The 13,633-nt window shown below is 44.6% G+C and overlaps 1 protein-coding gene across 1 annotated transcript in view; it reads right to left on the bottom strand.

The window, feature by feature from the left end:
• Positions 1 to 48: 48 nt before the first annotated feature.
• Positions 49 to 13,633, bottom strand: part of CEP250 (centrosomal protein 250) — a 33,348-nt gene continuing 19,763 nt past the window's right edge. The window contains exons 22-31 of the mRNA XM_048962901.1: positions 11,823 to 11,982; positions 10,731 to 11,055; positions 10,198 to 10,325; positions 9,818 to 9,938; positions 7,940 to 8,094; positions 4,126 to 7,380; positions 3,321 to 3,476; positions 2,784 to 2,897; positions 2,565 to 2,612; positions 49 to 883 (exon numbers count right to left, since the gene is read on the bottom strand). Of these exons, the coding sequence (XP_048818858.1) occupies positions 596 to 883; positions 2,565 to 2,612; positions 2,784 to 2,897; positions 3,321 to 3,476; positions 4,126 to 7,380; positions 7,940 to 8,094; positions 9,818 to 9,938; positions 10,198 to 10,325; positions 10,731 to 11,055; positions 11,823 to 11,982 (4,750 nt within the window). The 3' untranslated portion in view covers positions 49 to 595. The remainder of the gene's footprint in view (positions 884 to 2,564; positions 2,613 to 2,783; positions 2,898 to 3,320; positions 3,477 to 4,125; positions 7,381 to 7,939; positions 8,095 to 9,817; positions 9,939 to 10,197; positions 10,326 to 10,730; positions 11,056 to 11,822; positions 11,983 to 13,633) is intronic.

Genomic DNA, 13,633 nt, shown 5'->3' with positions numbered 1-13,633 from the left:
AAATAAACCATCAAAACATTTCAGTCACTAAGTAATGTTATCAAATGCAAACAGAACCAAGTGCACCCCGACTTCCTACACCAGAAGATAACTCCTGGCAAGGGTATGAGACAGGAACACTGCCACAGTGCAGCTGCCCCAATACAACAAAGAAATAACAAAGTATCCCTGTTGTTTGGACGCCCAAAGAATACTGCTTATCACTATGCTAAGCACAGAAAGAAATCGATCCATCTAGGCACGAAACTTGGCTTTGAAGAACGTAATAGGAGAAAAACATAGATCAGGAAATGTGCAGTGTTTTGAAGAAATAAATTTATTGAAAAAGTCTTTGTAAACAGTTCAGAAGCTGACAGGAATATCCTGAGAGCCACCTGGAGGCTGGTGAGGAGGCATGCCACGATGGAGTGCTTCGGAAGAAGGGGCGGCTGACCTCGTCCATGCCAGCCAGCACCAGATTTGTCCCACCACTGCTGCTGGAGATCCCGCAGTGCTCCTAACTTCTCTCTTACCTCGGTACCTGTGCTCTGCAGCAGTCACCTCACCACCTGCTACTGCAGGTCTCCAACTCAGCTCTAGCAGCACACTGCTCCTGTTACCTCAGGCCATCCCTTGTGGTGGATCTCACTGCTGAGTGCGACAGCTGTCTCTCAGGAGATCGGCAGTCCAGAGATATTAGTGCCAAGGTATGGTTCAGAGATCGATCCAGCTTCTGAGTCTCTGCCTCCAGAACAGCAGCTTTGGGCTCCCTGACCACAGTCTCCAGGGAGTAAGACAGCTCTTGGTGAAGGTCCAACAGCTCCTGGCTGGTCTTTGCACAACACTCAATATAGTCCTGCTTGTATTTTCGTTCTTGTGCCAACTGCTGCTGCAGAACAGTCACCTGAAAGAGGCAGAAGGATGAGTTCAGAGAAACCCACACTGCAGGACCGGCCTTAGCTCCGTGGAACCAGCTGTCAGGGAAGCACCCTCTAACTCCAGTTCTGGCCAACACTTTGTCCTTGTTGAATGGGAAGTAACAGATTCCAAAGTCAACATGAACTGAATGATGATCAACAATGCAAATTCCTTTCTCTCACACTGCACGCGTGTACAACACTGGCATATCTGCACAGCAAAGAAAAATATTCCTACAGGATTTAGTAATGAAACTTTTTTTCAAGAGAAATTTTGGCAACTGTCACCTTAGTTCCACATGCTTTTTCCTCACAGAAGGACCACTGGTTACACCAGTGTCATAAAAAAAGACTGCTTGCTTAGTAGTGAGGTATTGAAGAACCTTTCTGTTCAGAAACAGCTTGAAAACTGAAAAGCTAACATGAGAAAAGGAACCAGAGGGAACCACACCACTTCACAGAGGGACAGACCTGACCTCGTATCTGAAATAACAAGGACATCTTTGTGAAAGTGGGGTTTAAAGGCCGAAAAACCCTCCCACGCCTTGGTAGGTAATCCAGGGACACAACTGGGAGAAGCAGCTGCCTGCTGCTTAAAGCATCTGTCAGGAAACAGGAGATCTAGTTGCAGTTTTGCTGTCTCTCAGAGCTACAGAGTGCCTTCATTAATAAGCTAAGATCTATTCTTCGATCAGAACACTTTAATTTTTCTGCTGAAGTAGGTCCACAATGCATGCAGATACAACAGTCACAGGAGGAAAAGGAGCTCAAATCAGTTCTCCTGAACAGAACTTCAGACACTGAAGCTTCCTAGCAAGAGCTCATGATAACTTGCTGGCTTCAGCAGCACGCTCAGCTTACTTTCCAGAACGAAGGAGAATGTACTTTAGCCACAGAAGTATTATGCACCCCTGTTGCTTTTATCACCTGTGAAGATTCATACCCTCGGGGAGACCTCGATCTCCTAGATGACCTGGAGTCAGATATACCTGACTCACAGAAGTGGAACTAGATGATGGTGGACTAGATAATCATGTAGGTCCCTTCCAACCTTCTGATTCTACGATTCTAAGTGGAAGAGAAGTCTGGCAACCTGTTGTACTGCCAGTATTGCTGTGAAAAGATGCACTAGTGTTCAGTAATCGAAAGGTATGTGCTTACACTGATAAAACAAATATTCTTATAGTGCTTAGGTCTCTGACTCAGTCCAGTACTGGGACCATGATTAGCACAGAACAGCAATACGAGACTTATGGCTGCATGACAGCTATAAGGTTGGCCCCTGTCTTGTGCCCCTGGAACTCCGGTAAGATGCAAGCTCCCCTTTTATTGAATCAAGGGAAAACAAGAATAGTTGACAAGATGAGCAAGGCTCAAAGGAAACATCTTTAAAATACTCTCTGGCTGCAGGAAAGTTTCAATTTTCTGATTTTCCTGCAATCCATCACCCACCATGCCTGACTTGGTAAGTCAGAGACCAGCCTATATTAATGGTCTTGTTCACCCGTGGCCAACTAATGCAGCTACCTGGGTATTTCCACTGCCTGCTGTACTCACTTCCTGACAGCTGGGACCCGGCCAAACAAAACTTGCGCTGTAACATCATGCAAAGTTGTGTTCAGCAGCGCAGCTACAGCAGCTTTTGATGACAGCTTTTCTATTCCTCACCTGATTCTGTAAATCAGCTAATTGATTGCAGAGAGCACGAGCCTCCTCCTGTGAAGAAAATGCAAGGAATTCTTTTTAGTCTCCAGTCTCAGCAGGGTCAAATTTATATTATGTCTATGTGGTGGGGGGTGAGGGGGAGCGCAGTGTTGCCACTGGAATTTGTCATGGTTCCTCTGCATGGCCAGACCCTTCTTTCACCCAGTAAGATTCTGTTCGCACCTTTCTAGAAGCAGGCATCTTGTCCCCATCAGATTCTGAGAAAGAAAGCCTGTTTACATTTGACTGTGATTGGCGACTACAACTTCTCTTCAGCCTCCTCCGTTCACGTTCCACCTGCATGTTGGATAGGAGAAAGAATCACAGAAACCAGCCACCAAACAGGGAAAAAAAAATAAATGAAAGATCCCAGGACATTATTTTTGAGGAGATTTCTGTGCAGGACTGTTTAATTGCATCACAGAAAGTTGGAGGCAAAAAGCACTTGGCATAGACTATGGAAGAGAAAGAGCAAGAGGAAGTTCCTAACATGAGTATCAACTGCAAGTGCAAGGTGACAGCAGGGCAAGAAGAGCAGGACCTGAGTGAATGTTCTTCTGTGAAAGCAGTGAGGTGTCAGTGGAGAAAGAAAATGTGCAACTCCATGCGTCTCCACGTGGGAGAGGGAAGTAAACAGAGGACTCTAAAGGACTGTATATGGAAACAAGCTGAGTTCTAGAGGACTACAAGCACTGCAGAGGCAGCGAAAGCCTTTTTTACCTGCTCAAGAGTTATCCTGAGCTCAGCATTGAGTTGCTTCAGCTCAGACTTTTCATGTTCCAGCCTTGCAACTGCTTGCTGCAGACACTCCAGCCGCTGCCATAGCAGCTTCTTCTCCAAGAGCCACGATAGGTTCTCACTGCCTTCAGTAGCCTCCTGGCGGTACACAGACATTATGTGAGCAGTCACCACATAAAGGTTAGAGGGACCAAATTAACATGTCAGAGAGGGTGACCAGCCTCAGACATGGACACCATTAAGTCCCTTCTTTCCTTCCTGACAGGCTAAAACAACAATATATGTTCCTATGTGCTATAGGGACCAAAACATAATCATGTAGCTAGTAACGAAATAACCTCTTGCTTGTTCACAAGTAAACAGAATGTGCTTGGTCAGAAACAGCAGATCTCTGAAAATACTCTCAGCACTGTCATTTGGTGCTCCTCAGCCATCTTTAAAAAATCCTATAAAGTTTACCACATTAGTTTGGTCAGCTGTGCCCTTTTGTCTCCATGCCAAATCCTAACCACACTACGTTGGCTAAACTTGCCTGGACAGCAGAACTGATTACTAATCCCTAACTTTTGGACTTGATTTAACAGCAAGCTCTGTAGTTCTTTCAGTAGTCCTGGGCTTGACAGAAAAAAATTGTAGCAGGTGAATGGTCTGTGGCCTGTGCTGCACAGGCAGGCTAGCCTACTGACTGAAATCATAGGTTCTTTGGCCAAGCTGGTAAATATTTATGGGAAACAACATTAGAATTTACAGACATTTTAGCTGACTGATGACCAGTCACATCACCTACCTGAAGATGAAACCGGTCCTTGTCCCTCTCTGAAACCATACTCTGCAGGATGGCTATTTCTTCCCTCAAAGTCCCATTGGTCATTTCACTCTTAGAAAGGGCAAGAGTCAGTGCTTGTGCCTTCTCTTTCCATTCGATTTCTCCGCTTTCAGTCTGCTTCAAAATAGCAATCACACGCTTCAATTCTTCCCCCTTTACTTTCCTCTCATCTTCCAGTTGTTGAGCTAGTTCTTTCTGCCTTTTCAAGAACTGGTCTCTCTCTTGGAGAACCCTCCTCTTCTCTGCTTCTTCTTCCTCCCATTTTTGGAGTTTCTGGATTTGTTTCTTTAGAGTCTCCCCTTCATCCTTCCAATGCAGAGCTGATGTTAATTGTTTCAAGAGTTCACTCTGCCTCCTCAGCTCTTTTTCTTTCCCTGTCAGAGTTTTCTCTAAATACTTGACTCTGTCTCTCTGGTATTTGATCTCTTCATCCTTCTCTGTCGGAGTCTGCTGAACATGCTGGAAATCCTCATGAAGATCTCTTATTTCCTCATCTTCTAACTTTTTTTGCTCACCTTGACCCTTTGTCTCCCGTTCTCTCCCATGCAAGGCTTCTTCCAGGAACTTCTCTTCCACTGCATGATGTTTGATCTCCTCTTTCTTCTCAGACAGCGTAAGCTGGAGATTCTGCAAGGTCTTCAGTTCTTCTTCTCGGTGCTGGAGTTTTTGCAGAAGAGTTTCATTGTCTTCATTTCTCTTTCTCACCACTTCCTCAAGCAGACTCACTTGATTCTGGCAAGACATCAGTGCTACTTTCATACTTTCTTCACGAATCTGAAACACACTGATCTGCTCTGACTGTTTGAGAATCTCCAAGTTGTTCTTCTTCATTGTTTTGCTCATTGTGTTTAGTTCCTGCTGTAGACTTCTGGCCTGTTTAGCTTCTGTCTCCTTCTGCTCTTGAAGATCCTGGACATGCTCTTTCAGAGATGCTATCTCTTGATCTCTAGCTACTAGGGAAGATTCAGCACATTCCAGTTTCTGCACTATAGCTGCAGTCTGCATCGTCGTATTGTCATTTTGTTGTTGAAGCTTAGAGACAGCTTCCTCTAACACCTCTATTGTTCTCTCTCTTTCTTTCAGAGTCATTTTTGTTTCTTGAAGAATCACCTGATCAGTTTTGTGCTTTTCCTCCATTTCTTTAAATGCCTCACACTGCTTTCTAAGGGATACAGTTTCCTGTTCTTGTTCCTTTAAAGACCCTTTAAGATGCTGCAGAATTTCCTTCTGCTGCATGGAGTCTTTTTCTTGTTTTTGGAAGGTCTCAATCAGTTCCTTCTGAGATTCAATCGTTAAATCCTTCTCTCTCAATATTGCCTTAGTGTGTTCTAAGTCTCTACGTAAGACATTCATCTGTTCTGTTTTTTCCTCATATTCCCTTGTTTGTTGCTTTTGGATGTCTAGGAGTCTTTCCTTTTCATTTAAGGTTTCTAATGTCTGCTCCAGTTGGTCACAAACAGTCTTCAACTTCTTTTCCATGACTTCTTCAGCTTCCTGGATTTGCTTTTGCTGTGACTCAAGCTCTTGATCTTTTTTAGATAAGGAAAGTGTCATTTTTGCTACTTTACCCTGAAGCTCTTGCAGGTACTCCTCTTGATGCTCCTTGTACTGCTGAAAGAATCTTAACTGATCCCTTTGAGAGTCAGACTCATTCTCTCTATCCCTAAGGTCTGCTCTGAGCTGTTCAAGGCTTGCGTGCAAAGATTTCACCTCTTCTCTCTCCATCTCCAGTTCTTTGATCTGCTGATTTAGAGACATCAGCTCTAAGTTTTTCTCCTTCAAGTTTCCTTTCATATGATCAAGATCCGCTAGCAAACTTCTCACCTGTGATGTACCGTGTTGTTCTAGAATTATTAGCTTCCCTTCCTGAAACTTGATCTTCTGGTCTCTCTCTTCCAGATCTTTGCTCATCTTGCTTACAACAGTTCTCTGCAGTTCTCGTTGCTTCTCCAGTTCCTGTATCTCTTCTTGCTGGGATCTAATCTCCTGGTCTCTGTCCTCCAGGTCTTTGCTCATCTTGCTCACAGCAGTCTTCTGCATTTCTCGTTGCTTCTCCAGTTCCTGTATCTCTTCTTGCAGGGATTTGATCTCCTGGTCTCTGTCCTCCAGGTTTTTGCTCATCTTGCTTACAACAGTCCTCTGCAGTTCCTGCTGCTTCTTTAACTCCTCTATCAGTTCTTGCTGGGATCTGATCTTCTCATCTCTCTCCTCCAGGTCTTTGTTCATTTTGCTCACAGCAGCCCTCTGCAGTTCTTGATGCTTCTCCAGCTCCTCTATCAGTTCTTGCTGGGTGCTTATATTCCCATCTCTCTCCTCCAGGTCTTTGTTCATCTTATTTACAATATTCCTCTGCGTTTCTTGGTGCTTCTCTAGCTCCTCTATCAGTCCTTGCTGGGATCTGATCTCCTGATCTCTCTCCTCTAGGTTTTTGCTCATTTTGCTTATGGCAGTCCTCTGCAGTTCTTGCTGCTTCTCTAGCTCTTCTATCAGTTCTTGCTGGGATCTTATCTTCTCATCTTTCTCCTTTAGATCTTTGCTCATCTTACTTGCAGCAGTCCTCTGCAGTTCTCTCTGCTTCTCTAGCTCCCGTATCTCTTCCTGTTGGGATCTGATCTCCTGGTCTCTGTGTGCCAGGTCTTTAGTCATCTTGCCTATAGCAGTTCTCTGCAGTTCTTGTTGCTTCTCTAGCTCCCATATTTCTTCTTGCTGGGACCTGATCTCCTTATCTCTGTCTTCCAGGTCTTTGCTCATTTTGCTTACAGCAGTCCTCTGCAGCTCTTGCTGCTTCTCTAACTCCTGAATTTGTTCTTGCTGGGATTCAGTCTTCTGTTTTTTCTCTTTTATGTCCTTAATAACTTGATCTAGAGTAGCTTTATGCATTTCTTTCTGGCTTTCCAGCATTCTCATCTGTTCCTGGTATAACTTCATTTCTCCCTCTCTCTTTGACAGGATGGCATTCACTTGAGTAAGATGCTCCTGTAAAGCTTTTACATCTGCTGCCTCTTTCTGTAGCATCTGGATTTTCTCCCGCTGAGTGTCCACCTCCTTATTTTTTGTTTTCAAGACAGACAATGTAGTTTGAAGTTCTTGTTCAAGGGAGTGATTCATATCTGTTGCTGTGTTTGCTCGTGTTTCTGAGGCTGTGATTGATTCCTGAAGAAATTTTATCTCCCACATCAGTTTTTCTTCAACTGCTTGCAGTCTGTCCCGTTCATGCTGCAACACAGGGAGAAAAAGATTCAGTAATTCTATTTATATAGGTTTGTTTTCATACTAGATTCAAACTTCCACTTTGGCGGCAGTCAAGAGCTGCAGTCTGAACATCTAGTAGAAGCTTCTACCTATTCAATTGGATTCCCCCATAAGTAAGTTCTGCATGACTCTAGTATCTTTTTCTCCTTTATTCAGAAGAACGCTATCAGAAAAACTAAGAAGGATCACTTATATCAGTTTTGTTCTTTTGCCCTTGTATTTTGTGATATTGGTTCTCTCTACTTTCTGGACTGACCTCTTACTCAAGCTGTTGATCCTGCTAACTCAGCCACAGGAGCTAGCAGGAAAACAAGTCTAGGGAACAAAGAACAAATGGAAGGAAGGTAAATGAAAGAGACTTAGTCAGCATTTGTATATTCTGCATCTCCTCAGATTTGGACAAAACTTTTATAGCATCACTGAAAACCAACTCTCCACTGAAAAAAAGTTCCTTAAAATTATTAATAGATAGGAAAAAAAAAAAAAGCTAGAACCTGCCCTGCACAGCATCTGTCAGCCATACCAGCACATCCTTTTTTTGCTTCTCAGCATTCTCAAGTCTCCTTTCCAAAGATGCCACCTCTTGATGTAGTGTCACAGCCTCCTTCTTTAGAGCAGCAGCCTCTGCCTGCAAGGCTGCTTGTAAGGAGTTGTTCTTGCCTTCTGCCATCTGTGTCTCTGCAGCAGAAAAGATCAAGGAAAAGGTGAAAAGCAAAGTAAAATCAAACTGATTTGTAACCTAGGGAGAAAATAACATTTTTTTTCCCCACCTGTCTGTGTTTTATAGACCTTAAACCCGCATGAACTTTCAAAACAGACATAATTAAAAACCTGCCAGCCAGAGAAAAGTGGAAGCATGAAAGTGGCAAGATTCAGAATAATATGAAAATGCATCTCTGTTCTGCATGTTAAAAGGCTAAGGCTAATGACACAGCAGCAGGTCACCAACAGCATTAGAATCAGATACAACCCTCACTGATGAAACAAGGACAGGAACAGCCAGTGAAAGGTCTAGTGCTCTAAAGATAAGGAGCTAAGAGTAGGCAAGGGGAACAAGAAGTATATGTGAAGACTGACTGTGACACAGTTAATTAACCAGAAAGTCACACAAGGCTTTAGAGAAGAGGACATGTGCCAGCGTTATGCTTGAAGATGCACTTTAAGGAATCTTTTTCCAAAGGAATGCTTGGGTAACACATTGTGCACTGGTAGAGAAAAATAATATCCTGCGACAGCGGGATGACAGCACAACAAGAATAATTGAGATTCATATCTGCAGTGAGACTGGAAGCACAAAAGCTTACAGTCACACAGGAACTGAAGCATACTAAGAGACAGAACTGTAGAAATAGACTGAACTACTGGGCAGGAACTAAAAAGAAAAAACTGACCACTAAGACAATAGAATTCAACATTCTATTCAGTGGCAGAATTGAAAGTACAGAAGCTGTTACCATATATGATAAAACAAAGAAACAAATTATAATAAATCAGAAAGAACCAACAATACAAACGTTCCAGAAATAGGGATGATGTAAGGCCTGGAAAACTGTGAAAATGATCATCAGTTCCACCTCACAGAAATAACACAAAGAAATAACTGAATAGTTAAAGGTACCATGGGAGCATAAGGCAGTACACGAGGGAGACTTCTAGGAATGCTCACACTTCCTTGTTCCTGCAGTCTGAGGCATGGAAAACAAGAAAAGACGACCAAAAGGCAATTCTAATTTGGAAAGTGGAGAAACAGTGACAGAGACAGGAGAAGATATGCCTGTCTGGCTATGATACAGGAGGCCAACAGCCACGGAGGCTCTGGGGAGGCCTGGAGATTAAGAGGTAGCTAGTTGCATATGAAAAGCAATTTGTAGATTAATCTAAGGTAAACATTACCAAAAACATAATAAGAAGTCACTAGGGAAGCAAGAAATTATGTTTGCTACAGATTGAAACTCAAATATCAGACTGCAGGAGCTTTAGGTACCAGAAAACCAGGAAAAACAGCAGAAAAGAAAGCAAGCACATGCTGGCAATTACAGTAACCTAATAGCTTAACATGGAACTGATGGTCAGTGAAATGGCCATGTAAGAGGAAAAGGAAGTCGACAAAGGTGATGTTTTTAGCAAGATGGTATTTTTAGCGTCCATGGAGAAGGACATACGAGGAATCAAGCTACACCTACTCTGTAGTGACACACGATCTGAAAGGCATCACTGCTGCACACCCATCACCAGCCATAGCACTGGATGCAGTGCCGTGTGTCCTGTGCTCAAGTCTCATGCTTGCTGTTTTTTCTCCACCCTCTCATCTCCTGGCACTGCAGCACCGTTCCTCTGTGTGCTGTCAGAAATCCCTTCCTGTGAGACGGGATTGACTCAGTGGGTTGGAAAGAAGCTGTACCTTCCTGGCTTTGAGCCAGCTGTTTCTGTAGCTCCTCATTGCGGGCACTGAGGTGGTCCCTCTCAGCTTGCCTCTTGCTCAGCTCCACTTCCAGGTCCTGCACTTTCTTCCCAGCATCATTCTGGAAGAGGCAAGATCAGTGTATGTTCATGGAGCCACTGCTGGCAGGAGACAAGGAGGTACAAAAGCTAGAGGCAGAAATAGCTAAGGTGGGAGGGGGCAGTTGGACAGTAATGGAAAATATGATTGTCCTATCTCCTCGTGACAGCAAGCAAACCTGGCCTACAAGAATTTACACCCATTCTGGCATTGGCAATCTGCTTCTCAGCTCAGTCCAGCAAAGGGACAGGACTTCTGGGTGCACTACAGAGACACATTACCAGATCTTGCTGAGTTTGCTTCAGGTCCTGACGCAGGTCTTGCAGGGCTGCTGCCACTCTGTCCACCATGAGCTCTACAGGGAGGTCCTTAGCCTGAGAAACAGTTAGGTCCCAGACACGATCCTGTTCTGAAGAGAGAAGCCATTCAGTTTCATGCTTTAATTTGGAGGTCTCCAACAAACAAGATCTGTTTATACACTGCAGAAGGTGGCAGCATCTTTGTAGCTGTACTGAAGTTTAAGTTACAGCAAGTCATGTCATAGGCTAAGATTATTCTGCAGCACGCTAATGTGAGCACTGCTCCCAGAAAAGAATACATATGCATCTCATGGCTACTGGTGCTAGTGGCTTCTCCATGTACCAATACCGACTTGTCTCTCTGCAGAAAGCTCAGGCTTTCCAGACTTCCCAAGGCTTGAGACAGTCCGAACCGAAAGGATCAATCTATTAGGATTGCAAAGAACCATCCCTGCCCTCCATATTCTCCTCCATCCCCAAGCACTCTGTGTAATTCTCGTTCCTCCCACACTTGCCTGAACTCCAAGTGACTAAGTCTCTGCTTTTATCAGTGCTGTCACACAGCACGTGGTGAAGAACCAAGTGCAATTTGTCCAGCTGGGACTGGGCTTCGCAGTGGGCATTATTAGCCTCCTGGCACTCTGTAGCCAATGCCTTTGCTCTGTTCTCTGTGCTACAAAGCCTCAAATGAAGTTCAGCCATCTCAGCCTCTAGCACATGCAAAGAGTCTCTCAAGCACCGTTCGCCTGCTCGAGACTCCTCCAGATCCTGTAACAGCTGCTTCTCCCGAGCTGCCAGGCTGGCTTCCTTCTCCAGCACCACTTCCTGCAGCGTCTGTACCTGTAACACAGATGCACAGAGCTTCAGGGATAGAGCTGCTACTCAGAAAGCAGAGAAGTGGGGAGAAGAACGAAGAAGAAATTCCAGCAGCATGTTGGAAACCAAAGGCAAAAAAAAAAACAAAACAAAACAACAAATACACACAAGAACTCAGACTGAGCAAACAGACAATGAGCTCAAAACAGATGCCTGGAGGCTAAGGGGCCAAAACGAAGCCTCCCTATCCACAACATTATGGCCAAGCCATCACTCTTTCCAACTTCAGAAATGAAGGAGTGTGTGTTCGAGCAGGGGGTTGGCAGGGCAAGGTATCAAGCACCCCTGCATGGAGGCGGGGCTGTCAGGGATGTCTAGGCATAGAAGTAAACAGAAGTCAGTCACCATCCCTTACTGTGCACCTCCAAAACACCAGATGAACTGGGCTGAGGTGGAAGTGCCTTCCACAGACTGTGATAACCACTTCTACGTCATCAGATCACTCAGTGACCTACAGAGGTAGACTCCCACCATTAGGGGACATTTGTAACATAGATACTGAGAAATTTCAAAGGAGTCTTCTATTGCTCTTCAGAGATTTAATGCCCTGAATCATGAGAGAACTGGGAGCAAAACAAGGAAAATACAACAAATCCAGCCTTCACGTCTGTGTGCAGCCTCTAGGCAGAACACAGGGGTGTGCATTGTTGGAAGGGGAAACAAGCTGAAACCTACAAAATGAAGCGGTATTCAATGCCCCTGGGTAGGAGGAAGCTTAATGGATAGGACACCTGGCTGTTGAGCTCTTGTATTTCTCTTCTGTGGTCTGAGTGGAGCTGCTGAGCCTGCTGAATAGCAGAATGCAGTTTAGACACCTCGTTCTGCTGGACAAGGTTGTTTTCTTCCAAGGTCTTGAGGCTCAATTCCTTCTGTTCCAGAGACAGAGATAGCCTGAAAGAGAACATGCAACTCATTACTCATTGTATAAGACCTAATAAATTCTCTGAACTTGAACCATCAAGGCTAAAACTGCTGTCTGCTGAGGTGTACCTAAACAACTAGGCTGCTTGTTCAATCCTAAGCCAGGTTAGCGATCACAGCAAAGCATGCACCTACTACACTCATTTCCACAGAGAAAAGCTAATTAGTGGCTAAGTTTAATACATCTTTGAGATGGGAATACAGACAACACAGGAGCACATATACTGAAACACTTCAATGAGAGATGTTAAAAGTGATATCCACAGATACAACCTCATGTTCTGCCACTCAGCAATACAGGTGGTAATAAGGGGCAGCTTTATTCACCACTGGTTTCAGTTCTTCTCAACTTCAAGAATTCCACAGAAGAACATAAGACTAAAACCTCCAGGGAAAAGGGGGATAACTTCTTACCCTCCTACGCTGGGGGACTCCATGCAGTGGAGCTCACAATAATACTCTTAAATGTATAGCACAGGATTGGAGACTAAGGAAAATACAGATAGAAGATGGTCTTTGGTGAAGCAGTTCTCTATCTCATCTTTGTAGTAGTAAGGGCCTAAGAAACATACATGACAACCTGCGTGGTGTAAGTGCTGCAGTGAGGCCTCATGAGGACAGAGCAGGAGACAATCCTCTCCCTCGCCCTGTCTGCCAGCCCTCTCTGTTGATGCAGCCCAGGATGCTGCTGCCCTTCTGGGCTGCAAGAATACACTGCAGGCTCACGTCCGCCTTTTCGTCCACCAGGACCCACACGTCCTTCTCTGCAGGGCTGCTCTCAGAGAGTTCTTTTCCCAGTTTGTTCACATACCTGGGATAGCCCCAACTCAGGTGCAACACTTTGCGCTTGCCTTGTTGACCCTCAGTAGGTTAATGTGGGTCTAGTTCTCAAGCCTTTCCAGGTCCCTTTGGATGGCGTTGCTTTTTAATGTACCAACTGCACTACTCAGCTTGGTGTCACCCACAAACTTGCTGAGGATGCACTCGATCCCACTATCCAGGCTATTGGTAAAGATGTTAAAGAGCACCAGTCCCCAGATAGGCTCCTGGGGAACACCACAAGTAACCAGCCTCTACCTGAACATAGAGCTGCTGACCAAAACCTTCTGGCTGCAACCAACTGACCAATTCTTTGTCCATTGAATAGCCCACTTTTCAAATCCATCTCTCTCCCATTTAGATAAGGATGTGGTGCAGGACCATATCAAAGGCCTTGCAGAAGTCCAGCTAGATGGTACTGGTTGCTCTGCCTTTATCCACTGATGCTGTCATCCCATCGCAGAAGGCCACCAGATTGGTCAGGCATGACCTGCCCTTGGTGAAGCTGTGATGGCTACCTCAGATCACCTCTTTATCTTGAATCTGCCTCATCGTTTGCAGAAAAAAAATCTGTTCCATAGTCTTGCAGGCACAGAGGTGAGGCTTGCTGGCCTGTAATGGGTAAAACAGTCAAGTCCCAGAAAAATCTACCAAAGCAAGAGACTGGCCATAGATGTCTCCATTTCCCCAGTCTTTCTAAATGAGCCATTGTCACTAAAAGCTAATTTCACAGACAGGTAATAATGAAACAAGTAAGACGTAGGAGAATTAAAGGCTCAAAACACTGGACTATTAAGGTTGA

The sequence above is a fragment of the Lagopus muta genome, chromosome 16 (assembly GCF_023343835.1).
Source record: "Lagopus muta isolate bLagMut1 chromosome 16, bLagMut1 primary, whole genome shotgun sequence".
Taxonomy (NCBI): domain Eukaryota; kingdom Metazoa; phylum Chordata; class Aves; order Galliformes; family Phasianidae; genus Lagopus; species Lagopus muta.
Note: the sequence above shows the minus strand (reverse complement) of the source record. Positions and strands in the feature narration are given on the sequence as shown.